The following is a 24936-nucleotide window of genomic DNA, read 5'->3' on the forward strand; positions in this document are numbered from 1 at the left end:
GCTCCCACAACCACAAAATTCGATATGTGGGGTTCAATTGCCCATGTCACCTACATGGACAAAGATGCATCCTGGCATGCCCTCCCTCTCCCCTGTGGGGAGACAACATGCGGTGAAGACCGATTTCTAAACTACCCCAGCAGAGCGTAGGGGAAGGCAGAGCTTGGTCTCATAGCGCCGTCGTGCGCGCGGATCCCAAAGACCGTGCTCGACACTTGAATTGTGCTCGGAATACAAATCAACGGGCGAGACATCAGTGTGGAAAGAATCGCTTAATATACTTGTCAGTTGCCAACCGATAAAATCCTATGACACCAATGACAAATGTCTTTTTTTCCGTGGTAAAGTCAGTCCATCACACTGGGCCAGTAATTCATTATGTTATGGACAACCTCCTCACAACTTGCTCTTGCTTGCTTCATCTGCACAGCACGAATCCTTGCCAATTGTCATCTCCAAGGCGGGTTGGTGATGCAGCTCGCTCACCAAGGTTGACTGGTTGAAGCTCTGCTCCGACGGCGGCACGTCGAGCGCGGGGTTCTTGTCAAAGAAGTTGACGGGTTTCAAGCTGACCTTGAGAATCTCGCACGGCATGACGGGGAAGTCTTCGATACGTGGGACGTGGTTGATGCCGAACTGCACCCACACGACAATGTCGGTGTCCTTGACGCTGTCCTGGCGCGACGCGAAGCTGCGCACACCAGTGCCTCCACGTGACTGGTTCGTGTACCAACCGCCGGCGTACAGCTCGCGGTCGCGGTGCGTGGTCACGTAGATGTTGTGGTCGGCGAACTCGGCGCGTTTGAAGTGGAACGAATCTGGGTGCGCGAGCATCTTCTGGAACGGCGGGGCGTGGATCTTGTACGCGACGGGTTTGCCGTTGACAGGGTTTCGTACCGACGGGTTTTGGATCTTGAAGACGCGGTTGCTGTCCGGGTCCAGGTCAAGGCCCCCAGCGGTCTCGACGACGGTCTCGGAAACGGTGTAGCCCACACCGTGGGGGTTCCATTCCTTGTCCAGAGGCATGGCGTGTGCCTCATCGTAGACAAGTCGGTTTGCGTGGCCCTCGAGCATGGGGTCGACACGCAGGGAGAAGATATGTTGGTGGTGCACGGCCAGCACGCCGGGATGGACGACTGTGCCGAAGGGCACGCCCGTCTTGTCGAGCTCGTGGTCGATGGGTTGAGTGGACAGAATGCCGGTGGCACGAACCTCGTAGATGACTTCGCCGGCTTGGTTGAACATAAAGGCCAGGATGTATTCGTAGTTGGAGACAGTAATGATGCTCTGTAGAACGAGTTCGCGGTTTCGTACGACGGCGGCGCGGCCGGTACGGTAGTTGGTATGCTTCCAGCCGATGCCGGCGTCTTGTTCATGGATGCACACGCAGTTCTCAATGGGCGTGGGTGTGCCCTTATCATCGGTAATGACTGAGGAGATATACTGGATGTGGCCGAGGCAGTCACAGCCGAGTTTGAGATTGTTGGCCATGGCGCCAGCACCGGCATCACCCAAATCGTAGGCGGATTTTTTGTGGAACGGGTGTCGTGGGTCGGCGTAGGGGATGTTCATGTCGGACAGCGAGAGGCGGTAGAAGAGCGGCCGTGAGTCGTAGCGGACGTCGTACAAGACCATACCTTCACGCTGGTTGTAGCCCAAGCGGAAAGACCACTTCTGCCATTCGACGATCTGGCCGGTCTCGCCCGTGGGCGTCAGCGTGAATGACGCGCCTTCGGGTTGAATAACACGCAGAGGCTTGATATCACTCCGGAGTTGTTGCTGGGCTTCCGAGATATATTCGTTCGGGGGCACTGATTCGTATGACCGCGGCTCACGGATGGTGTTGTCGGCGCCTGTGGGGAGGTAGTCAATGCGGATGACTTTGTAGTCGTTGCATTCGATGACGGGGGCGATGGGCAGTGGGAATGCATAATGGTTGGAGTCGAGCTCGCCGGGGTTGGCTGGGTCGCGCATGTACAGGAAGACTTGGTATAGCCGGTCATCGTCGTTAATGCCGTCGGAGCCTGGATTTATCAGAGACCATTTGTGACTGGAGTTGCGTACTGACCATAAATCCAAGGATCAGCGCAGACCACGGTGCCTTCGGGGAGCTGCAGTTTCTTCAGGGCCTCTTTGACACCCTCGTCCTCGAGGGCGTTCTTCTCGACCTGCAAGATTTCATCGTAGTCACCGTTGCCGTGCATGTTGGGGCCCAAGCGGACATTGCTCTCGACTTGGCCGGTTGTGAGATTGACGACTGCCTCGTGGAAGCGGTCCTATCAGAAGTGAGACCGGGTACGAAATCCAAAAACAATACTTGGCACAACCGGGTGCTGGGTGAGCTTACTGTGTTGCGGATGTAGTAAGAAACGAAGGATTTGCGGGGGATTTGCGGAAAGGGTGCGCCGCTGTGCTCAGCTTCGAGGTATGGGATCATCTGCTTCTTCGCGGGTTCATCGAGGGTGATGACCTTGAAGCGAAGGTCAATGTTGGATGGCCATACTGATCTCAACAAATCCGCGGTGGTGGAAATCTCCGTTGCTGTCAGAGGGCACAGAGGATGAGGGACAGACGCCTTGGCCGTTGCCGGCGCGCTCGAAAAATCCTGTGCAACTGCTGCCATAGTGATAGAATGTGAATTGACAGGAAAGAAGAGAAGGAGGTGAAAGGGATGGACTATATATCAGAGGGCTTTGAAGTCCAAGAAACCGATGCGGGACTGGACGAGCATGGACAAATGGCCCACCACCAGTCACAATCCACGATAAGAACCTACAGGTCCACAGGAGGTTGGCAAAGTCCCAATCATGGCGAAAAGCGCGACCAGAGCGGAATAGGTCCAGGCGAGACACGATGCCTGGATATGAGAGTCTGAGCACCTAAGAGGTGGGTGAGAGGGAGTGAGAGGGGCACTGGGGGGCCCAGAAGAATACACGTCCCAAAGAGGCATGAGAGTCGCAAGTTGGTCATTGATTTTGAGACTGCCGCTAACAAGCTCACTACGCCTTAGATGGAAATCCCACCCGACCAGCCACAGACATGTCGACAATCACAATCTGGCCTCCACTCGGCAGAATATCAATCATATTGTTGATGTCTCGAGGTCGCTTTTGTCCGCCGCCGTCTTTGGGCCATACTAAGGTACAGACAGATACGCCCCTACCGCTTCAAGCGCATTTGCCTCTGTTGCCGCATTAGTTCGCATGGCTATTCTCGACCCTCAGGCAGACTTACGGCAATCGGATCAAGTATCGTGGCCTGGTCTCTCCTGCTTCGCCGACATTCTCACCCCATAGATCTTTGATGGTCATCGAGTCTTTGCCCTCCTCGAGATGAATCCTGGAGCCAAGCTGGAACCATCCGTTGCCGCAGTCGAATGCCTCTGCAATGCCAATCAAATGACGGGGGTAAAAGGCAGGCGCATCCTTGACACAGTCCAACTGTTCAATGAGTTCTTCAATCTTCATTGAGCATGGAGCAGACATGACGCGGAATGGCTCGCAGATCTCGGGTGGTATGTAGAACTGATTGCTGTAGTTGAGCCGGTATTTGTTGAGGACGTTGTGGTTGAACAGATGGAATGTCGCATTGTGCTTCGGTGCAACATACCCTGTCCCACCACTATCCTTCAAGACCACAAGTCGGTCTTTGACTCGGTTTCCACTGACAGGAGGTTCGGGCGGTTGAGCTGCTGCATGAGCAACAGCGCCTGGAAAGTGGTGACTTGGAGCAGGTGCTGAAGGTCCAGGCGGTGGAGGCTGAGGTTGAAACCAACCAGGACCCGGAGCCGCTGTTGGTGCTCCGTTGGGGAAACACATGGCTCCTGGGAAGCCAGCGGCGGGTGGAATCCACACAGGCGCTGGCTGAGAGGAGACAGGTGCTTGGTACGGTGGCAGAAGACAGTACGGTGGAGGAGAGTATGCTGACTGCGACGATTGGGGTCCACTGGGAGGCTTTGCTTGGTTCGGAGGCCCGCCATCCTTCGTGAAATAGCGGTACTCGATCTTACCAGTCAATCCCGGAGGTGCAGCCATCATACCGGCCCAGGGCCAAGAAGGGGGTAGACCTGCCATCGAGGAGGCCGGTCGAGATGTGCTTTGGCTTGCTAGTAGGAGGCGATGAGGCGGGAGACTACTTGAGGCTCTGTCAGGATACGAGGTCGAGAAGGGCGGGCAAGCAGCCATATTTGTAGACGCAGCCATCAGTCCTCGCCGCCATCTGACATATCATGACTACAGCGTCTTGATCGCTATCAAACGCCTTGATTGCACTGGCGTGACTTGGCTAGGACCCCGAACGTGAGCCGACGACATTGCAGTTTCGTGACATTGAGATGACCGGTGTCATGACTGAGTATACTGCAAACGGACTTCGCGAAGGTTGTTCACTATTCTATCCGGCCGCAACAACAGCGAGGCCTTCGTAGATTCTTTGCTTCACTCGCGTGAAGTTGTCCGCGGTGCCCGGAGTCATGGAAGCTGCACTGATCGGGACACCTTCAACAATGATCTTTCCGCTGCCGAGCTTCTTGACTGCCACCATTCCGTCCACGAGCAATGTTCCTTCGCCTCGGAACTCTGCCACATGGCCGTCCATGGCCACTTTCCGTCTCAGATCAGCAAGTCGCAAATCTCCAACATGGATGGCTTGAGATACTGATCTCGTCGATGCAGCCAAATGCGCAGGCAGAACATCAAGCACTGGTTGTACCGAAATGCCTGACTGAGGTGCGGTTTGAAGAGTTCCCTGTGTGTCCAATTTCTGTTTCTTCGATTGTGGATCATCCTGAACATCGGGTGTCTGCTCTCCTTCTGCTTTGAGCTGTCCTTGAATGGTAACGACACTCATATTTTTCACGTTCTGCCAGTGCAAAGCCTTTGCAAGTTCTCTGCTCAGCTTCACTACCCAAGCATTTGTATCCACACTAGCATCGATGGATTGACCCTCGAGAGGAGCAAAGATCTCGGTTGATGGTTCCTCCTCTGCTCCAACGACCTTCATGCCGAGAAGCTCTTTGCAATCTGATGCAAGGGCAAGAGTGTCCGAAGCATTTCCGCCCGTAAAGATGAGTTTCTTGGGCCCGATCAGCGGTATCAACATCTGCAGACTCCGACGATCATGAAGTCCTGCAAAGTCAACAAATGCTAGTCGGGCATTGACGGTGACTTCGGATGTGGAGTATACAACTTTCGCCGGGCCTTGCATGCCTTCAGATTCCATCTGTATTTCAGTCTCGGAACCGTCGCTGTCGGAATCCTCGCCAGATTCGGCGGCGGCAGCAGTGGCACCCGGTCCACGTCCGCGTAGTCGCTTTTGTTCCTTGTCTTTGGCGTTCTCCGTTTCCGCCCATTTGCGTTTTTGCCCCAGTAGACCGCCTATCTTGCCATCGCTTGGACCTTCCTGTTCTTCCTTTTCTTCCTCGCGCAGGAAGTCTTCCGGTTTAATAAAGTCTCCGAACTCGTCCCCACGTCTTCGTGAATGTGTATACGGAAATACCGCATTCCTGCCTTTCTTATTTCGTACATCATAGTCATACACTCCCTTCTTTCGTAGCAGGATGTTGATACCCAGATCTTCGTCACTCAATGCGAGCTTATTTCGAGTCCCGTGACCAAGTGCTGCAGAGACGTTCAGAACACGACCCTGCTGTTCGTCCTCTGACTCGTCTTCGGACGAGGTGCTCGATTCGTCGTCAATGTTGTCGTCCACCCCGGCTTGGTCTCGTTCGTTGGCAGCAAGAGAGTCCTGAATCTGTCTCTGGGTGGCCATGTATTGCTGGTATCGCTGGCTCTCTTGAGTGCTCAAGGAAGCCTTTTCCGCATTCTTGAGCTTGAGCATCCTTCCTCCGCTGTGTACTTGCTCCAGTTGCTCACCGTCCGTGGTTTTCTCGAGAGCGACGCCATCCTGCCGCTGTTCAAACCATGTCCACAAGACCTGGCTTGGGCTATGAGAACCAGGACGTATGTCGACTTTTTCCGTTAGAATGACAAGGTTTTCCGGTCTTTGCACCATGTTTTCGAGTATAGAGCGAGAGAAACCCCAATCCAAGGTCAAATCGCTGGCAAGGACCACTCGAGGACCTTCGGTATTGAACAGCTTCTCGAGCTGACTCTTTCGTTCAACAATCTTGACATTCCGGAATTCGAACGGCCTGGAAGGTTTGGCGGTACCATTAGTTTGCTTGCTCCCACTTCTTCGGTGGCTTTGTGTTTGGTTCTCGTCTTCTCCTTCGAATTCTCTGACAATACTGTCATCCATCCACTCCAGCAAGCTCCTCGCGTGCCGCAGTGTTGCATTTGCAGACCTACTCGCCATATACATCTTGGCGTTTTTGAGTGAAGGATCAGTCCACGCCTTTTCCAGAATCCATGCCAATTCAAGCACGCGCGCACTCGAGTCCGTTGGTATCAGAACGGTACCTCCCTTAGCGATGCTGCTTTTGATGTGGGAGAGTAGAGCTTCATCCCTAGCCCGGCGGCCACCCGCCAACGCCTCCCTAGCAGCGCCGACACTGCTGCAGACGAGTGCAGTAGGCTTGCGCAGTTGTTCGATTACCTCTGCGCCTCCAACTCCGCCGAACCATGCAGCCCCAGCTATGACATTCTCTCTTGCTTGATTCCAGTCCACCGCATATACTATGGACTCCATGCCATATTGTATATGCCATATTGTTCCGCCGAGAGTGTGTCCCGAGTTGTATGCAGTCAAGGTAAGCCCTTCGACAGGCGCGGAGAAGTGTGAAGGGGTGGGTTGATGAGGCTGCGAATATTTCAACGGAGTGATGAGGGTGAAGTACTTGTTGATCTCTTCGAATGTAGGAGCTTGTCGTAGGATATTCGAGCGTGACTTGTCGTCGACACTGGAATCGTCGTCCGGAGAGCCCGAGCCCGGGATGAAGGTGGCAGCTAGAGGCGTAGAAGAATAGAGGTCTTGCAGGAGGGTACGACCGAACGCAATCACTGGCGGCGTGGCGTAGACAGGGATCTGAGAGAAGATGGGGATGTGCTTGCAGCAATGTGCAAAGGCACCAATGTGAGCAGTTGTAGCATGAGTGAGAAGAATAAATGACAGGGTTGAGGCATGTTTTTCTATCTCGGCTAGCTGACGAGTATCGAATCTTTCGTCCCAACCGACGTCCACGAGGATTTTGACTCCGCCGTCCAGCTCGAGGATCGACTGCGAGGCTCGCGAGTTGCTTTGAGCCCCGAGTAAGGGCGTGAAATTGAACATGGTTGCGCGTCGCCAGAGGGTGATGAAGGGAGGTTCTTAGGGGCTCCAAGCAGGCTGAAGTGTCTCCATGAGATCCTGCGCGTCGGTCACTGAGAACAGACTTGAGGTTGTCCTAAAGATAATCTCGTCGATTGTGATGCTTGAGCGCAGTTTCGAGGCTTCGGAGAAATTGCCAAGGTAGTGGCCTCTCACTCCTCCGGACAAACTGCGCTCATCACCCTATGCTCGCCCCTAGCACGCGTCTCGCGCATACAGTCGAGCAAATGACGAGATCACATATCTCGAAGGCAAGAAAACCAAGCCACGGCTGCCCATAAGGATGAGGCTTTCCTTTTATCTAATACCCATGCCCATCAGCATGCCCACCCTGTCGATAGGTTGCCGACGGACGCCAAAGGGACCGACACAGAGCGAGGAGAGTACAGAGAAGCTCAAACATTAGGTAGCTAAGCCAGAATGATGGACTATCTCGAGCCAGAAATCAAGCCCAAATCTACAATCACGTCTCACCGCCAACCGAGTCAATACACAAGGCATTCAATCGTGTAGATTGGCATATCCGATCACGATGGTGGCGCGCTGCACTTGGCGAGCTCATGGACCGTCACTTCGAGGGTCGAAATACACGCGCATTGCTTCTGTCAAGAGGAGATACCCAGTGAATGCAGATCCGTGTTAGGTACCAGTCTCAGCTCGATCTTTCAGGGGCTCATCTTTTGGCGACCTCTCGAGACCGTCAGAACATCAAATGCCACCCACCGTCTTGTTTCGGGAGCTTGGCGACATGATACCTGATTCTCAGGTCCAAAGTGTCCATCAACATCACTAGACGTCCACTTTCCCACAGTCTGGGAAATTGTCAGAAATCGAGTCCAAGGCCTTATCGACACGGAATGTCGCAATGGTTCTTGTCTTGAGGAGTCCGCTGTCGCTAATCTTCGTTAGTTTATGGTTTCCACGGACGTCGGCCCTCGGTATCAATCGGCTTTTAGCGCTTTACTGTTTGCTGAAACTGGCATCTTTGGGAATTATGGACTAACCTACAGCTGAATGAGACTACAACTTTTCTGCAACTGCCGCTATGTTTGACCTTTCCCAGGGAGTATCCTCCATTTGAAGACTGGATCCCCGGGTTTTCTCTGTGCGTGGAGAAATCAGGCTGTGACTATGGGGGAGTCTAATCAACCTCGCCACCCGCTCCTCGGCACGAGACACTTGTGGACCAATATGTGATCCAATGCCCTGTCTATTTTGTATAGCCGGAAGATGCCGACATTAGCAGCAAGACTTATCCCATCATCACCCGTTGAAGGACTTGTTTGACAAGGCCTACCGCCTGTTCAATCTATACAATTTTGGAAGGGCAGGACCATCCCTCGATGGGGTCTCCGCTTATGGATGGGGTTACTAACCTATTGATGATTCGGTTACTTGACTAAAGGACATCCATAGCATCGATCAGTCGATTTGGGAAATTAGTAGCAAAAGCGCAGCGGTCCTTGCCAGGGACAGCAGGTATAAGTACAGCTGCCATTGTGACCAAGTTTGTTCAAGCACCTACTCTTCGCCTTTTCTCACGGACCTAAGCGTGACCTCTTTCTCACTTTCTATCGCCAAACAATCGTTGCTGTCTTCGCACAATCTTCGTCCTCCAGGTGGCGGACTTTAACACTGTTGTGGTAAAGCTCAATCGACTGAAGTCAAAACGCCGAGCTCAACATGAAGTTGACCCGCAATAACTTCACTCGTGCAGCATGCATCGCCCAGTCCTTTCCATACCCAAAGTTCTTCGGTGCTCAGACCGTCTCGCTGACTGCTGAGACTGTCACCAATTATTCCATGCAGATTCCCCAAGCAGGATATCCCGCTCACGATGCACGAAACGTGAGCAATCTCAATTTCTGCAATGTCAGCATCATCTATACGCATCCTGGGCAGCATGATTCTATCAATGTGCAAGTATGGCTGCCGTTGGAAGACTGGAACCAGCGACTTCAGGGAGCAGCTAGTGGTGGGTTCCTAGCAGGGTTGACCGTCGCCCCCATGGCGGGCGCATTGAGCGATGGGTTCGCGGTTGTTTCCACTGATGCTGGCCATAAGGTTGAAGATGCGAGTACATGGGCACTCCTCAGCCCCGGAAATGTGGATCTGTATGCACTGCAAAACTTCGCCTCTGTGTCTCTGAATGACGCTGCCATTATCGGCAAATCTATCACTGAGAGCTTCTACGGTCAGCGCCCAAGCCGATCGTACTGGAACGGTTGCTCGGGCGGTGGCAGGCAGGGTCTGATGCTTGCGCAGCGGTATCCCGATGCCTTCGACGGCATCGTAGCTGCAGCGCCAGGTATTAATTTCAATATCGCTCTGACTGCAGGAATGTATTGGCCCATACTGCTCGAAAGGAAAGGTCAAGTTCCCTCACCCTGCGAAATATATGCGCTCTCACTCGCGGTGGTTGCTGCCTGCGATGCGAATGACGGCGTTGTCGACAACATTATATCGGATCCTGACCCGGGACATTGCAAATTCGATCCATTCTCAGTGGTCGGCCAAACCTTCGATTGTCAGGGGGCCAAGGTCAAGATTTCCCAGGCTGCTGCGCTTGGAGCTGCCGCCGGTTGGGATGGGGTCCGAGCAGCTAATGGCAGTTTGCTGTATCCTGGGGTCAACCGCGGCGCTCTGCTGAATGTGGGACTCAACAGCACTTGCGATAGTCATACAGGAAAATGTGAGATGGTTCCATTTACATACTCAACACAATGGGTCCAGTACTGGCTGGAGAAGGATCCCAATTTCAACTGGACCACTCTTACCATGGACGATTTCTATCGTCTGTGGCGCCTTTCTGAATCCATCTATACGGATATGACCGCAACCAACGACCCTGACCTCAGTGGATTTCGAGCGTCCGGTGGGAAGATGATTACCTGGGCCGGCCTTGCAGATCCTGCCGTTCCGACGAACTCGTCGAGGAATTATTATGAGATGGTGGAGCAGCTCGACCCTGATGTCAGACAATACTACCGGTACTTCCAGGCACCCGGTGTTCAACATTGTGGCGGCGGCAATGGACCCTATCCAGGGAAGGCCTTTGAAAGCCTTATGGCTTGGGTAGAGCGTGGCGAAGCTCCAGATGTTCTTCATGGAGTCAGCTTGCCAGATGCAAATGGGACTGTCTATCGAAGGCCCATCTGTGCCTATCCTCTTAAGGCACACTACAAGAAGAAAGGCAATGCCGCCTTGGCTGAAAACTGGGAATGCACTTGAAGTCTATCATGCTGGAAGGCTAACTGACTATCAAGTCCAATGAAAGGGAATACCAGGGTTGAATTTGTGAAATACCAAGTTTGTAAATCTGCTTCTCCGATAGCTTCACCGAAGCTGAACTCGATCAATCATCTAATCACAACATGTACTACGGTCTACTGAGTGACTCGTGTAATTAGCGCTAGGGTGCCATGCGAGGACAAACAGCAGCGGTGACACTTTGTGTCGTAGGAGGGCTTCTGTCGAATGCGAGATCTAACTGCTTTAGCCAGTGGACACCTTACCGCACAACTGTCCTCGCTGCTGATTGTCCTGGAATGGCACCCTAGCGCTAAATTACATGATTTACCTAGGAGACAGTAGTACGTATTCCTACGTCCAAATTGCCTATGCACCTCACTTTCCTCACCTCTGGGAATCTCTACCCAATGAACCCACTAGGCATTCTGGTCAAAGAGGCAGGTACAGGTTAGTGCCTTACCTCCAGATTTGTCTTTGTGCGGGTGGCTTACAAACGTTAGAGGGTTCCCGAGAATCCCTCGGCGGTGATCCACGTTGTATAGCCGGATATCATGGTCATGGGTGGAAAATTCATGAACATTTGCCGAGTTGGCTGCTACACCGATCCAGCCTTCGCCTATTATCATTCTCGTTCAAGATGCCTCTTCAATACTCCCCTGAGTTCCTCAAAGCCCTCGCGCCATTACTTCCTGCTCTGACATCACGAGCTAAGCCGGCGATTCACGACATTCAATCACGGAGAAACAACCATGGCTTCGTAGAGAAGCTCCTGGACGCTTTCCCCACCGCTACGGAAGTTGAGGAGACCGTTCACCATGCTGAAGCAGCAGACGGGTACCAAATTGCTGTGCACGCTTTCACGAGGAAAGAAAAATCGCACACGCCGACTGCCGCGGTTCTGCATTGCCATGGTGGAGGCATGATAATGGGGTCGGTGGCGGCGTTTAGCAAGGGGATTGCTAATCAAGTTGCAAGGACTGGATTACCGTTCTTCAGTGTCGACTATCGTCTTGCACCCGAACATACCGGCACGGGCCCGGTCGATGACTGCTACCAAGGGTTACTCTGGGTTATGGAACACTCGACGCAATTCGGTGTGGACTCGAGCAGGATCGCAGTTATGGGAGAAAGTGCAGGTGGCGGTATAGCCGCCGGCGTAGTCCTTCAGGCTCGTGACAAGGGCTTGCGACCGCCACTGGCAAAACAAGTGTTGGTTTATCCAATGCTTGACGACAGGAATAACAAGCCTATTGAGGCACTCGAGCCACTAGCTTTCTGGAAGGTAAGCGACAACATTACAGGCTGGACAGCTTTGTTGGGTCAGGACAAAGCCGGAATCCCTGAGGCGGATGTCTCCGAATACGCTGCTCCTGCACGCGCAAAGAATTTGTCAGGGCTTCCCTCAGCGTACATTGATGTAGGAGGCCTGGATATCTTCCGCGACGAAGATATTGAATTCGCGAGGCGGCTTGCAGCTGAGAATGTTGAGATTGAGTTCCATTTGTTCCCAGGTGTTCCTCATGGGTTCGACTTGCTCGCCCCAGATGCGCCAGTCAGCATACGCGCCAACGAGCACCGGTACCGCGCACTGTCGACCATTTGAGTTGCTGATACGAAATGCATCTGCTCTGTAGCCTGGCCAGGACTCCTGTGCCATCTCGTAGTCTTCTCGACAGACTGAGCGGGCGAAGGAGCCAAGCCTACGATGTCAATACCTGGTGGCCCGACAATTCATCCGGGCAAATGGTGCATACCAAAGAAGGCACAAAGGCAGCTCAGTGTTGTCCAAGCAGCAAGCAAACAGAGAAAACCCAGCTCACCAGGAGTTTCGCATATCCGGACTTGAGCTGTTTGGACTCGGACCCGGGCGGCAGGTTTCAATCCGAATCAATCGTATTCGTACCCAATCAAAGCGAAGATCATTGTTCTAACATACCACAGTAGTACTGTTCTGCGCCCCGGATTATGAGCCTCCTCTCAACAGTGGATTGCAGTGAGTCACCACGCAACCATCTTGCATTATTTCTAGTTGCATCACCTGTATGTAGAGTGACTGCGAGTCCGTCCCACGTAATCGGGGATACTGCACCGCCAGCTGTGTGCCACCCTTAATCCAAGGCGATTCTTGCATAAAGTTATGCTTCATTGGAGTGCCTGGGCGCTTCCGGCCATGTGGAGGTGACTTGTTTAACCCGTCAGGGAAAGGAAAACGAGATACGGGACAACTCCAGGCGTTTGGACCAAGAAAATGTGAAGGATTGGGGACCCGATGGACACTCCACCAAAGACCTTCTAACAATAATTGGGAACCGGCAGCCTACCAGGCGTGACAGGCGAGCTTAAGTACGTGGGACCCGAAGCAGTGGCGTAATCCACCAAAACACGAGGCAAACAACAACTCCGATCGCCTGAAATTGTAGTGATCCTTACATTCATGCATATCTTCTACAATCGTTTATGTACCTTTCGGATTCGGTCTTTTCCTTTCATTGTAGCCTGAGTCGTGGTGTACATTGTCTTTACCTATTCCTCTATCGTACAGCATTCAGGTCTCTCGAAGGGGACACATACATAATCTAATATTTCACCTTTCCCTATTCTTGTCGCTAATACGGTATACTATCTCTACCCTACTCCAGTCTCCCAGGTTAGACTTGAGGCGCACATCATTATCTTCGAAGCATACACCTGCCTCAATGCAACGCTGAGACACTTGCCCTCACGAGAGGCACCCTGAACAACCACCATGAATCCAAGCGGTCAGGGAGAGTTGCCCGCAGGCGCAGCAGCCATTGAAGAAAACATCGAGGAAAAGCAAAGATCTGATTTGGGAATTGTCACAGACCAAGAGAAGAGCACAGAAGTGCCACAAGAGAATCAGCCAACGACCCCAACGTCTTCCCTTCCGAAGTCACCTCCTTCGCCAGGCTCACCAGCGTCTCCAGCCTCCAATGCGGAAACGCCACCAGACCTCAGAAAGTATGACTCAAAGATCGTTCAGGTTCGAGATGTGCCCGAAGGCGATGAAGCCCTAGCGCACTTACCTGACCATGAACGGGAGGTGTTGAGGAGACAAGTGATGACGCCAGATGTCAAAGTGACCTACACGAGTCTGTACCGGTACGCCACGACTTGGGACAAAGTATTCATCGTTATTGCCGCGCTGGGTGCTATTGGTGGTGGAGCTGTCATGCCGTTGATGACTGTGATCTTCGGCAATCTGAGTGGTTCCTTCCAGGGGCTTGTACTCGGCAACCTCCAGGAAGACTTTAACAGTATCTTGGTCCGATATGTGCTTTACTTTATCTATCTAGCGATAGGGGAGTTCTGTCTCATCTATGTCTCCACGGTTCTATTCATTTACACTGGGGAGCACATCACGTCCAAGGTGCGAGAGCAATATCTGAAGGCGATTCTACGCCAAAACATCGGATTTTTCGATAAACTTGGTGCAGGTGAAGTGACGACTCGCATTACAGCAGACACCAACCTGGTCCAAGAGGCTATCAGCGAGAAGGTCGGCTTGACTTTGACCGGCATTGCCGCCTTTTTTGCTGCGTTCGTCATCGGATTCGTCAAATTCTGGAAACTCACACTGATTTGCATGTCCTCCGTCGTCACCATCATCGTCCTCATGGGTGTCGGTGGACGCTTCATGGCCGGATGGAACAAGAAATCACTGGCCTCCTACGCAGTTGGAGGTTCAGTGGCGGAAGAAGTGCTGGCTTCGATTCGCAATGCGGCTGCATTTTCTACTCAGGACAAACTTGCTAAGAAATACGACGTCCACTTGCAAGAAGCGAGAAAATGGGGTGTCCGCAGCAAAGGAGCTCTGGCTTGTATGATTGGATCGCTCCTCTGCATCATCTTCTTGAACTATGGCCTTGCGTTCTGGATGGGCTCCCGATTCCTTGTTGATGGCGAGACCACTCTCGCTCATATCCTCACCATTATCCTGGCCGTTATGATTGGGGGTAAGTCTCTCCGAACTGCTGTACTTTTGTTGCCAGAACTTTTGAATCGTTCGTCTCCCCATACAGGTTCACGTTGCTAACAATAGACCTGCTCAGCATTCTCGTTCGGTAATATAGTGCCGAATGTCCAGCATCTGGCTGCAGGTGTCGCTGCCGCTGCTAAGATATACGCTACCATCGACAGACATTCCCCAATCGATCCCCTGTCTGATGACGGCGCGAAGTTGGACCACGTGGAGGGAACTGTGGAGCTACGAAACATCAAACACATCTACCCTTCTAGAGCGGAGGTTGTTGTTATGGACGGCGTGGACCTCGTTATTCCTGCCGGCAAAGTTACAGCGTTGGTCGGGGCGTCCGGCTCAGGCAAGTCAACAATTGTAGGCTTGGTCGAACGCTTTTACGACCCGGTGGGCGGCAAGGTCTTCCTGGACGGTCACGACATTAGTACGCTCAATCTACATTGGCTTCGTCAGCAAATCGCACTTGTTCAGCAAGAACCGATCCTTTTCAGCCAAACGATCAGAGACAATATCAGGAATGGTCTCATCGGATCCAAATATGAGGACGAGTCGGAAGAGCAACAAACACGACGTATCATTGATGCCGCTAGGAAAGCCAATGCCCACGACTTCATTTCGTCGCTTCCAGATGGTTATGAAACTCACGTTGGTGAGCGGGGATTTTTGCTATCAGGAGGTCAGAAACAGCGTGTTGCCATCGCCAGGGCTATCGTCAGTGACCCTAAAATCCTACTGCTAGACGAAGCTACGTCAGCGTTAGACACCAAATCCGAAGGCGTCGTACAACATGCTCTGGAAGAGGCGGCAAAAGGTCGGACCACCATTGTTATCGCGCATCGACTCTCGACCATCAAGACCGCAGACAATATCGTAGTCATGCAAACGGGACGTATCGTCGAGCAAGGCACCCACGACGAGTTACTTGAATTGCACAAGGCGTACTACAACCTAGTATCAGCTCAGCGCATAGGTGGTGACGACGAGGATCAGTCTGAGAACGAAAAGGGTACGGACATCAGTGATGATGATCTGGTTCGCATTAAGTCCTCAAAGTCTGGCAGCAGAGCACTGGCGGACCCCGAAGATGAGAAACTGGCTTTGGGAAGAACGAGGAGCCAGAAATCGGTCTCCTCAAAGGTCCTTGCCGACAAGTCGTCAACAGGCGATCCCAAATACTCCCTCTGGACCATCATCAAGTTCATTGCAAGATTTAATTCGTCCGAGTGGCTGATCATGTCCGTTGGATTTGTGTTCACGGCCATTGCTGGTGCAGCGCAACCCGTTCAGGGCATCTTCTTTGCAAAATCAATCATTGCCTTGTCTCAACCGCTGATTCTGCGACACCAGATTCGGCATGATGTCGATTTTTGGGCCTTGATGTACTTGATGCTAGCGTTTGTCGATCTCATTGCCATGGTCATACAAGGCATTGCCTTCGCATATTGCAGCGAAAGCCTGGTACAGCGCGCAAGGGATGGTGCTTTCAGAAGGTTCTTGAGGCAGGACATCTCCTTCTTTGATGAGGACAAAAACTCGACTGGCGCGCTGACGTCCTTCCTGTCTACCGAGACGACGCATATCTCTTCAATATCTGGAGCCACGTTGGGCACCCTTATCAGCTGTTCCACGACCCTTGTTGTCGCTATAGTGATCTCCCTTGCCATTGGATGGAAGTTGGCGCTTGTCTGCATGTGCGCCTTGCCTGTCATTCTTGGGACTGGCTTTTTCAGATTCTGGATTCTCGCCAAATTCAGCGCAACTGCTCAAAAGGCCTACGAAAAATCTGCAGGTTATGCCTGCGAGCACACCAACGCCATTCGCACGGTGGCGTCTCTCACCACAGAACGAGAGATCTACAACGAGTACAGAAGCCAGCTTCGGACCCAGCTTCGCGCGTCTCTAAAGTCAAATCTGCGCAACTCGTCTCTCTACGCAGCTTCGCAATCGGCCATGTTCCTTGCGTTCGCACTCGGTTTCTGGTATGGAGGGAGACTGTTGGCCAGCGGCGAATATACTTTGTTCCAATTCTTTATCGTCTTTTCCGAAATCATATTTGGCGCGCAGTCAGCAGGAACAGTTTTCTCGTTTGCTGGAGACATGTCAAAAGCCAAGAATGCGGCAGCTGCGCTGAAGAAATTGTACGATATTCAGCCAACTATTGATCCATGGTCCGAAGATGGCGAAAAATTGGCCCATGTCGAGGGCAACATTGAGTTCAGAGATGTCCATTTCCGATATCCCACACGACCAGATGTACCAGTCCTGCGAGGCCTCAACTTGACCGTTAAGCCTGGGCAATACATTGCCCTTGTTGGACCTTCCGGTAAGCTATTCGTCTGGGCGAGTTGAAGTTTAGGCTGACAATATTCAGGCTGTGGAAAATCGACCACGATCGCTATGATGGAGCGCTTTTACGATCCACTTGCCGGCGGTATCTATGTTGATGGCAAAGAGATCTCCGCTCTCAATCTTAACGATTACAGATCTCACCTGGCTCTCGTGTCACAAGAACCTACATTGTACCAAGGCACTATCAAAGACAACATCCTTCTGGGTGCTGATAGGGGCGAAGTTGGTGACGAACAGGTTATCCAGGCTTGCAAAGATGCCAACATCTATGATTTCATCTTGTCTTTGCCGTGAGTGTCCATCAACATTTCCGACGGCCCGGTGCTGACTGCTCTAGTGATGGATTTGCCACGGATGTTGGCAGCAAAGCCGCTCTACTCTCTGGCGGTCAGAAGCAACGTATCGCCATTGCCCGTGCACTTCTTCGCGACCCTAAGATTCTCCTCCTTGATGAAGCGACATCAGCGCTGGACTCGGAGTCTGAGAAAGTGGTACAAGCCGCTCTAGATGCTGCCGCCAAAGGAAGAACGACAATTGCTGTCGCCCACAGACTCAGCACCATCCAGAAAGCTGACATTATCTACGTGTTCGACAAGGGTGTCATTGCAGAACAAGGCACTCACCAACAGCTCATGGCGCTTAAAGGTCGGTACCGAGAGTTGGTCAGTCTTCAAAGCTTGGAGAAGCAGCGTTGACGGCATGATCCGCATGCATGAGTGGTACACTTGATCATCGTTTTGATGCATGTTGAGCAAAGCAAGGGACACTCCAGTCTGTCTCCATGCAGGGCTACCCTAGACTCCCCTTTGGAGGTGGGAGCACGCCTTGGACATGTGCGGCATTCAGGCTCGGAGGTACACCGCATACACGAGTAGCTTTTGAAAAACCTCTGCGACCACGGATGCTGTGTGAATCAGGCGCGAACTCTGCCAAGGGGTGGGAGCCTCCGTTTGTCACGCTAGACATCATGTATGGACAGCACTGTCCTGGATCAAATAATTTCAGCCTGTTGGGTATACGAATGTCGTTTCGATAGACCATGAAATGCTCAACACTGAAGGGGAACTAGAGCATAAAGGAACGATATCGACAGAGATAAGACGCCATTATGGAGGGATTAGTCGGGAACAGTTGTACAGTGGAACAGTCACAACTGTCTATTCAATCATGTTGTCACTCTGCTCCATAATAATCATACAGTGCCAACCATCGGATTGACATATTCATGATCCTGACTTGGTGATCCTTGTTCCAGCGCGCCGGCTCATGACAGTGAAATTGTCATTGACTGACAGAAAGGCTGCCTTCCACCTCAACGTGGTGTTCCAGGTAGCGGCACTGGTGGCCACCATGGAATACGGTCTGAAAAGGTTGTCTTGGACACCAATGCCTCGTAGAATTCCGTTATTAGTATGCTGTTCGTAGATGAAGTCGTACGCCTGACGCCGGTCGTTCCTCGTTCACTTCCAGGTCGTTCAATCCTCCTCGTTCAACCCATATTCTTTCATGACTTCAGTCAGTCGACGGCCTTGCTTCTCCGCGAGAATCGATAGCATTCCCATGGCGACGTCTTTGATGTTATTGTACTCTTTGAGCAAAGAAATGTGCCGGGCGAAGACGTGATTGGCGTGGTGTAGTGCCGCTTGTTCTTCACCAGATAGGCCTAAGGAGGTGTCTGCATTCAAAGATGAGGCCGGTGGTGTCATGGACTGTTGTTCAGTCGAGAATGACGGTAGCTGCGAAATCTGACGCAGTGCATCGGAGAGTTGTTCCTGTGTCGACGAGATCCTAGACTTGCGTGTCTCGGTTGAACTGTTCATAATCGTCGCCAGTCTTCTTGTTGCTCGGGTTTGAGGTTGATGTCAGGAAAGTTCCGTGCAAACTTTGATGCGACATGCTATCGGATTGTATGACTTCAGTCTCAAAGGTCGGGGTTGAGTCGTGGCGTTGTGTTCGCGGGTCTTGATTTGAGACTCGCGAATATAATTTCGGAGTTGAGGAGCACCTGTTGCATTCGCCTCGGAAAGACGTTCATTCTCCTACAATCTCGCCCAAACTGAACAATCTTGGAAAGAATATATCACGTACGATCAGGTAGGTGAAAGTGGAAGACACAAGTACTTGCTGGATGCAGGCTGTTTTCCTCTAATTTGACCTCTACGATGGACGTCAACAAAGTATCCGTAGCCTTGCAGGAAAAGCAAGTCAAGCCCGACCGCTCTTATCCATGTGGAAATTATCAGATACAGCCGTTACAAGCACTGCCATGCCCGAGAGTGTAATACAGGCACCAAAATATTGGCAATGGTAATTTTCCAATCACAACTTTGCCCTTTGAATGACAGCTTGATACTCATCCACTCGCTTCCGGGCTTCGACGTCTCGACGATTCCTGTCAAGATCCCTGGTCGCCAGAACCGTTGGCGTCTCGGCGCCACTATCCAGATCTTTGATGACTTCTCGGTACAACTCTTCCTTGATCTTCCCGTATGACTTGCCCTGGGCTTTCTGGGTCAATTTCATCTCTCCAATGAAAGCCAAGGTCTCATCGACGCTTCCAACACCGTCAATGATGCCTTCTTTCAAGGCTTCTAAAGCCGGATATCTTTTGCTTTCAAGGACCATGTTGCGGAAGGTCGTCATGCTCAGTTTGACCCGGAAGACTGATGCCATCGCAGGCTGTAGAGCCGCGCCGAAGTCAAGCTCGTTCAGACATAAGAACCCCTTGTGTGGATTCATGACGCGATAATCATGCATCATTGCAGTCATGAGTCCGCCGGCGAAAGCTGTCACTTGTCAGAAACCCACGCCAGTACAACTGATAACCAAGCACTCGCAAAGAAGAACATACCGTGCCCGTTCATCAAAGCAATCGTGGGCATGGGGTAGGCGATGAGTCGCCTCCAGAGAGGAAACAGGCTATTTGGGAAAAAGTTTGGATCTCGGATGGCATTCTCATAGTCGAGACCATTCGAGTAGAATTTCGTGATGGACGACGTGGTCACCACCACTCCTTTTGGCAGTCTATGCTCAATGATATCAAGTGCCAGAAGGAAGGTTTGATTGAAGGCAGGAGTGAGACGATTGTCCGGCGGGCTTGAGAATGAAAGTAGATAGACTTGTGGAGCAGCCTGAGTGCAGATAAAGCTGCCCTGCTGTCGAGCCGCTGATGCTGATGTAGCCGCCAGAGGCGGAACCTGGAGAACGAAGAGTGGTGGGATAGGTGGCATTGTAGGGTATACCGTGTCCGGATTAGTCCTCGATAATTGAAATGGATGGTCAAGTCCGTGAAGAAGAAAGTTAGTTCAAAGGCCAGCTTCGAGGGGAGCAGAAACGGATATACCAGTGTGATGTTGTATGTTGTCCCTATCATGATTAGTCGAGGGAGTGTGATAGAGCCGAGCACCCAACCGAGGTGTTCTATTCTGAGGTAAGTAAGTTAGGCGGGATCTGCACATGTGCTGGAAAACCAAAGTGCGAGGAATGGCCCCCAAGCTGAGGCTGCTGAGGCCTAACTTAACTAACTTAGTGAGCCTAGTGGCCAGTGATCCGCTCGCTACTCCGGCTGTTCTGACTAAGATATGCCTCTGACAATAAAGCCAATGACGTTGCCCTGCGCCTCTACCGACCACTATTCGGCTGCCACCGGATTTCCAGTTTACGGGAAGGCCTCAAATAGTCCCAGGCGGCTTTCGCAGCTGATGGCTTGTTCGTCTGCAAACTATCGAATTCCTCGAAACTCGCAGGCATGATCAATAGCGCATCAAGAAACCCCTTGCGCCGTCAGAGCTGAGACCGCGCGGTATATCTCTTCCACCCTTCACCGCAGCCTTAGCGTTCGAAGTCCCATCTCACCAGTGCCAACGATGGCGCAAGCCTCCGATACCAGTAGGCCGATATCCGCGACGCCATCCACCACGAACTCGACCGTATGGGAAAAGACCAAAGGCTATTCGAGCACAGCCTACGAGAAAGCGTTGAAGCCCGGCTTCAATAAAGCCTACAGCTTTGTCAACAAACTCGAAAAGCCGGTGAATCGCCTATCAAACAAGGTCGGCTCCGAAGCATTCTGGCCAACGTCCCTGGACAAAGAGTCCGAAAAAGCCGCGCGCATCCTGAGGGGGTTTTGCAAAGATGGGTTTTATGAGCAGATAGACGAGCAACAAGCGAAGAAGATTGAAGAACGTAATGCGACGGTAGAAGGAACTCCACAAGGGAAACAAAGAGTGTTGCAGAAAATCCCAGCGAAGGTGATCAAGAACTGCGTTGGTCTAGCTATCTTCACAACGATGCGGACAGGATGGCTGTTCGGCGGCTCTGGCGGTGCAGGTGTCTTGGTTGCGCGACATCCTGAGACGCACGAATGGAGTCCCCCGAGTGGTATCCAGACTCAAAATCTTTCCTTTGGATTCCTTGCTGGAGTCGATATCTATGATTCGATTCTGGTCATCAACTCATATAAGGCCCTCGAGGCCTTCACAAAATTACGGTGCACCCTGGGTACAGAAGTCGGTGTTGCAGCAGGGCCAGTTGGAATGGGAGGCTCTCTTGATACCGAGGTCGTCAAACGCCAGTCACCCATATGGTCATACGTCAAGAGTCGTGGATTGTATGCTGGCGTTGCGCTCGAGGGGAACCTTGTGATTGAACGGACGGACGAGAACGAGAGATTCTACGGAGAGCGTGTTGGAGTAGCTGACATATTGGTGGGCAAAGTTCGCTATCCGCCAGTCGAGAAATACCAGGTTCTGCTTAATACCTTGAGAGCTGCACAAGGTGACGATGTGGATGAAAGCCTACTTCCAGAGGGAGAGGCCCCTAGTGACATGGAGCTTATAACGGATGGTAAGGTTCCCGATCAAGTGCATGCCACTTACTGACTATCGTGCAGTAACTAGTTTCGGTATCCCGGCAGAGAACGATCCTGATCCGTATGGCGTCAAAGCTCTAGAAGCCGAAGGACTCGCCATCCGAGAAGCAGGCACCCATCAGCGACCAAGCGCAGAAGTCTTCGAATTCAGGCCGTCGCCCACCAGCCCGATTTATGCACATTTCTCGCGAAAGAGCGTCGACGGATCCATTCGCAGTCGGACGTGGAGAGACAGCACTCACAGCTTGGCCAGCGTCGATCGAGCGACCCAGACCAACGAAGCAGAAACGGATACCGCTAGCCGGACTTCCCAGAAGGAATCCCCGAAAGGAACCGAGACCCCAATGAAACATAGTCAGAGCGTGGACGACGAGAACGATGAACAACGCGAACGAAGTGAATCATTCTCTGATGTGGATTCCGATGCTGAGATACACACTGCTGTGCCAGTGGTGGCTCGAGCCAGAGTGGTGGAAGTACCCAAACGTGCACCACCAGCATTACCCCCGCGAAATCCTGAACGAGTCGCCTCTCCGACATCGACGACACAGTCGGTGGACGGCTTTGACAGAATCTCGCTGAATGGCACTGCTGAAGAGAAACATGTGCAAGTACCAGACGGTGGACAGACGATGTCACCAACGATGACCAACGACAACGCTGAGCCGAGTGTCCATTCAGTTCCTGTGACTCCAAATGAAGAGCCGACGGAGTCTCACGATATACCAGGAAGTTTTCAATGAGAGAGCAAGTTTCCAGCCGATTGAAGATGGCTGTAGCGCTATTTGAATCGTATAACAACCATTCAAGTAGACCTCCACAAGTCCATTCGTACTCTCCACGCAAGTCTAGTGGAAAACTGAGGATGCTGGTGATAGAATTACAGACCATCCAAAGCGTTGAGGTCATGCTCCTTCCGTTGTTATGGTGTCTGGCTCCAAAGTCAGTTGCGGTGCAAAATGAGAGAAATGGCAGGTGCTGTACGAGCTTCCAGTTTTCTACTCCTTCTCGTCCACCATCTTCTTTCTTCCTCTCTTTCATACTCAAGACCCATCACTCTCGTTCAGTCATCACCACGCTTTCATTTAGGACTTGAACCATCAGTCTTCATCAACATCAATACTCCTGCACCTTTTACCTGCTTCTCGTGGAGCGTGGTGCTTGGCTATCCTCTCGTTTCCATTCCCCGTCTGCATCTGTACTTCGGCTCAGGACTCACTCACACCATGCATTCAATTGTTGCACTCTTGCCACTCCTTCTGGCCCCTGCGGCCAATGCTGCAGCCATGCCACAGATCTCGCCCACTACTGGCACCTCCATGCAACGCCCGATCGTCTTCCCCAGGCAAAGCAGTCCTGAAGACGTCAGATGTGGTCCAAGCATCGGACTGAGATGTGATGCATCTGACCCCGGGAGCGGGTGGTGCTGTTCCAGTAGTGTATGTGGCCTCCCCTTCCAAAGTGACGATTGAAGCTGACATGCACAGGGATACTGCGGTAATGCTCATGGGATCCTCTACTCCTCACCTCCTGACATTTCGTTTAGGCAACGGACCTGAATACTGTGGGACAGGGTGCCAGGTGGCGTATGGGTTTGTAATATCAAAATGACATTGACACGTTGGGCGACTCACACCGGTTTAGAAAATGTGCCATTGGAGATCCTGAGAATAGACCACCACCCACGTCAATTGCAGCAAGACCATCACCAACCGCATTTCCGGGTCAACGCTGCGGTGCCGAGAATGGCAACCTACAGTGTCCGGCCGGCCTTTGCTGCTCACATGCTGGCTACTGTGTAAGTCAATTGCGGCGACCAGACCTGCTGACGCCCACTGACCATGCACAGGGGTATACCACTGATTTTTGTTCCGTTCCTTGGAATTGCCAACGGGAATATGGCTGGTGTGACTCTGCAGAATCCCCCAATGGCTACAACTTGGCCAATGAGCCGCGGCCAAAGATTGGCCAAGTGCCTTATGGAACGTTGATCACAACCTGCACAACTCCCAATGCAATTGCACTGACTTATGACGATGGTCCATCAAACAACACCGAGAAGCTCCTGGAAATTTTGAAAAAACACGACGCAAAAGCAACATTCTTTGTGGCCGGCATCACCAACGGAAAGGGCGAAATCGATCACGAAGAGAAATGGGTCAAAACTATCAGACGGATGGTCATGGAAGGACACCAAGTCGGATCTCACACTTGGTCTCACGCGGATATCGAAAACATGACTTCTCCAACTCGTAGAAGTGAGATCGCCAAGAATGAGAGAGCCATGGTCAACATCCTCAACAAGTATCCGACGTACATGAGACCACCGTACGTGAAGTGCTCAAATACAACAAGCTGTCTGAGTGACGTGAACACAATGGGATACCATGCTATCTCATACTCGTTGGACAGCACTGACTGGATGCATTCTGATGACCTCAATGCGATGAAGGCAGCATTTGATGATGCTTTGAACAAGACTGCCCCGGATGGCAATATGCTCCTTATCCAACATGACACCATTCGAACGTCATCTATCGACCTCACCAATCATGTTCTGGACGCAATTAAACGCAGGGGATGGAAAGGTGAGTATCCTGCTCCCTTCATCAGCCATTTGCTGATCTTGAAACAGCTGTCACAGTTAGAGACTGCCTCGAGGATAACGCCGAAAACTGGTATCGAATGCCCGAATGGACCACTCCATCTTCAATGGCCAAAGATGGCTGTGTTGTCTCAGGCTCTGGCTTTTGCGGAAGATTGGATCTCTTCTCGAACCGCCTGGAATGCTACAAGAGTGCGGAGAAATGCTACAAGCAAACAGCAGATTGCAAGAATGCAAAGACCGACGACAAAGGGGACAAAAACACTCGGCCATGCGAGCTGATGGACAAGATCTGCAAGGATCAAACCCTCTTCTGCAAGTCTTGCGGGAAATCAGCAACTGGGTCCAGTGCTTGTGAAACGAACAACTTCGACGTCGACAACCGCGTGCGATGAAAGGGTATGGTCATGGTTTTGGAGGGAATGCATGATGAGAATGGAGGTCTGCGCCTGTTGTCGTGTCTTGATGTCGAGGAATAGCATCCGTGTGACAGTATCGTTAGTACTCTTCCATTGTTGAATAGCATCAATCAAGCCTACAGATCTGTTTTGGCACATTCACCAATTACTACGACCGAGATTTCGCGTATGACAATCA

General features: G+C 51.9%; 10 protein-coding genes across 10 annotated transcripts; 5 read left to right on the plus strand and 5 right to left on the minus strand.

The window, feature by feature from the left end:
* Nucleotides 1-139: 139 nt before the first annotated feature.
* On the minus strand, nucleotides 140-2917 carry PV05_10637 (uncharacterized protein). Its single transcript, XM_013457102.1, has 3 exons — nucleotides 2348-2917; nucleotides 2069-2276; nucleotides 140-2024 (listed from the first exon to the last, which is right to left on the minus strand). The coding sequence occupies exons 1-3, from the start codon at nucleotides 2621-2623 to the stop codon at nucleotides 397-399; spliced, it is 2112 nt and encodes a 703-aa protein (XP_013312556.1). The 5' UTR covers nucleotides 2624-2917; the 3' UTR covers nucleotides 140-396.
* Nucleotides 2918-3167: 250 nt separating this feature from the next.
* On the minus strand, nucleotides 3168-4037 carry PV05_10638 (uncharacterized protein; the record flags this gene model as incomplete). Its single annotated transcript, XM_013457103.1, has 2 exons — nucleotides 3168-3183; nucleotides 3235-4037. The coding sequence occupies 2 exons, from the start codon at nucleotides 4035-4037 to the stop codon at nucleotides 3168-3170; spliced, it is 819 nt and encodes a 272-aa protein (XP_013312557.1).
* A 355-nt stretch (nucleotides 4038-4392) lies between these two features.
* PV05_10639 (uncharacterized protein) lies at nucleotides 4393-7230 on the minus strand (the record flags this gene model as incomplete). Its single annotated transcript, XM_013457104.1, has 1 exon — nucleotides 4393-7230. One exon carries the CDS (start codon nucleotides 7228-7230, stop codon nucleotides 4393-4395), a length of 2838 nt encoding a protein of 945 aa, XP_013312558.1.
* A 1719-nt stretch (nucleotides 7231-8949) lies between these two features.
* PV05_10640 (uncharacterized protein) lies at nucleotides 8950-10497 on the plus strand (the record flags this gene model as incomplete). Its single annotated transcript, XM_013457105.1, has 1 exon — nucleotides 8950-10497. The coding sequence occupies one exon, from the start codon at nucleotides 8950-8952 to the stop codon at nucleotides 10495-10497; it is 1548 nt and encodes a 515-aa protein (XP_013312559.1).
* A 658-nt stretch (nucleotides 10498-11155) lies between these two features.
* PV05_10641 (uncharacterized protein) lies at nucleotides 11156-12121 on the plus strand (the record flags this gene model as incomplete). The annotated part of the gene is made up of 2 exons (XM_013457106.1): nucleotides 11156-11800; nucleotides 11843-12121. The coding sequence occupies 2 exons, from the start codon at nucleotides 11156-11158 to the stop codon at nucleotides 12119-12121; spliced, it is 924 nt and encodes a 307-aa protein (XP_013312560.1).
* Nucleotides 12122-12935: 814 nt separating this feature from the next.
* Nucleotides 12936-18133, plus strand: PV05_10642 (uncharacterized protein). Its single transcript, XM_013457107.1, has 4 exons — nucleotides 12936-14492; nucleotides 14589-16838; nucleotides 16887-17154; nucleotides 17202-18133. Exons 1-4 carry the CDS (start codon nucleotides 13265-13267, stop codon nucleotides 17557-17559), a joined length of 4104 nt encoding a protein of 1367 aa, XP_013312561.1. The 5' UTR covers nucleotides 12936-13264; the 3' UTR covers nucleotides 17560-18133.
* A 114-nt stretch (nucleotides 18134-18247) lies between these two features.
* PV05_10643 (uncharacterized protein) lies at nucleotides 18248-18684 on the minus strand (the record flags this gene model as incomplete). The annotated part of the gene is made up of 1 exon (XM_013457108.1): nucleotides 18248-18684. The coding sequence occupies one exon, from the start codon at nucleotides 18682-18684 to the stop codon at nucleotides 18340-18342; it is 345 nt and encodes a 114-aa protein (XP_013312562.1). The 3' UTR covers nucleotides 18248-18339.
* Nucleotides 18685-18951: 267 nt separating this feature from the next.
* On the minus strand, nucleotides 18952-20227 carry PV05_10644 (uncharacterized protein). Its single transcript, XM_013457109.1, has 2 exons — nucleotides 19716-20227; nucleotides 18952-19650 (listed from the first exon to the last, which is right to left on the minus strand). Exons 1-2 carry the CDS (start codon nucleotides 20092-20094, stop codon nucleotides 19184-19186), a joined length of 846 nt encoding a protein of 281 aa, XP_013312563.1. The 5' UTR covers nucleotides 20095-20227; the 3' UTR covers nucleotides 18952-19183.
* Nucleotides 20228-20730: 503 nt separating this feature from the next.
* On the plus strand, nucleotides 20731-22477 carry PV05_10645 (uncharacterized protein; the record flags this gene model as incomplete). The annotated part of the gene is made up of 2 exons (XM_013457110.1): nucleotides 20731-21709; nucleotides 21756-22477. The coding sequence occupies 2 exons, from the start codon at nucleotides 20731-20733 to the stop codon at nucleotides 22475-22477; spliced, it is 1701 nt and encodes a 566-aa protein (XP_013312564.1).
* Nucleotides 22478-22693: 216 nt separating this feature from the next.
* Nucleotides 22694-24734, plus strand: PV05_10646 (uncharacterized protein; the record flags this gene model as incomplete). The annotated part of the gene is made up of 6 exons (XM_013457111.1): nucleotides 22694-23173; nucleotides 23222-23231; nucleotides 23281-23326; nucleotides 23379-23532; nucleotides 23584-24322; nucleotides 24370-24734. 6 exons carry the CDS (start codon nucleotides 22694-22696, stop codon nucleotides 24732-24734), a joined length of 1794 nt encoding a protein of 597 aa, XP_013312565.1.
* Nucleotides 24735-24936: the final 202 nt, after the last annotated feature.

The sequence above is a fragment of the Exophiala xenobiotica genome, assembly GCF_000835505.1.
Source record: "Exophiala xenobiotica strain CBS 118157 unplaced genomic scaffold supercont1.6, whole genome shotgun sequence".
NCBI lineage: Eukaryota > Fungi > Ascomycota > Eurotiomycetes > Chaetothyriales > Herpotrichiellaceae > Exophiala > Exophiala xenobiotica.

Bases quoted from the DNA above. Each gene is read 5' to 3' on its own strand.
- PV05_10637 (XM_013457102.1), bottom strand. From the start codon at position 2,623: ATGGCAGCAGTTGCACAGGATTTTTCGAGCGCGCCGGCAACGGCCAAG. The intron at 2,277-2,347 runs GTAAGCTCACCC...CACTTCTGATAG, and splicing joins CTTACTACATCCGCAACACA to GACCGCTTCCACGAGGCAGT. The intron at 2,025-2,068 runs GTCAGTACGCAA...TGATAAATCCAG, and splicing joins CGCTGATCCTTGGATTTATG to GCTCCGACGGCATTAACGAC.
- PV05_10642 (XM_013457107.1), top strand. From the start codon at position 13,265: ATGAATCCAAGCGGTCAGGGAGAGTTGCCCGCAGGCGCAGCAGCCATT. The intron at 16,839-16,886 runs GTAAGCTATTCG...GACAATATTCAG, and splicing joins TGCCCTTGTTGGACCTTCCG to GCTGTGGAAAATCGACCACG. The intron at 17,155-17,201 runs GTGAGTGTCCAT...TGACTGCTCTAG, and splicing joins GATTTCATCTTGTCTTTGCC to TGATGGATTTGCCACGGATG.
- PV05_10644 (XM_013457109.1), bottom strand. From the start codon at position 20,094: ATGCCACCTATCCCACCACTCTTCGTTCTCCAGGTTCCGCCTCTGGCG. The intron at 19,651-19,715 runs GTATGTTCTTCT...GACAAGTGACAG, and splicing joins TGCTTTGATGAACGGGCACG to CTTTCGCCGGCGGACTCATG.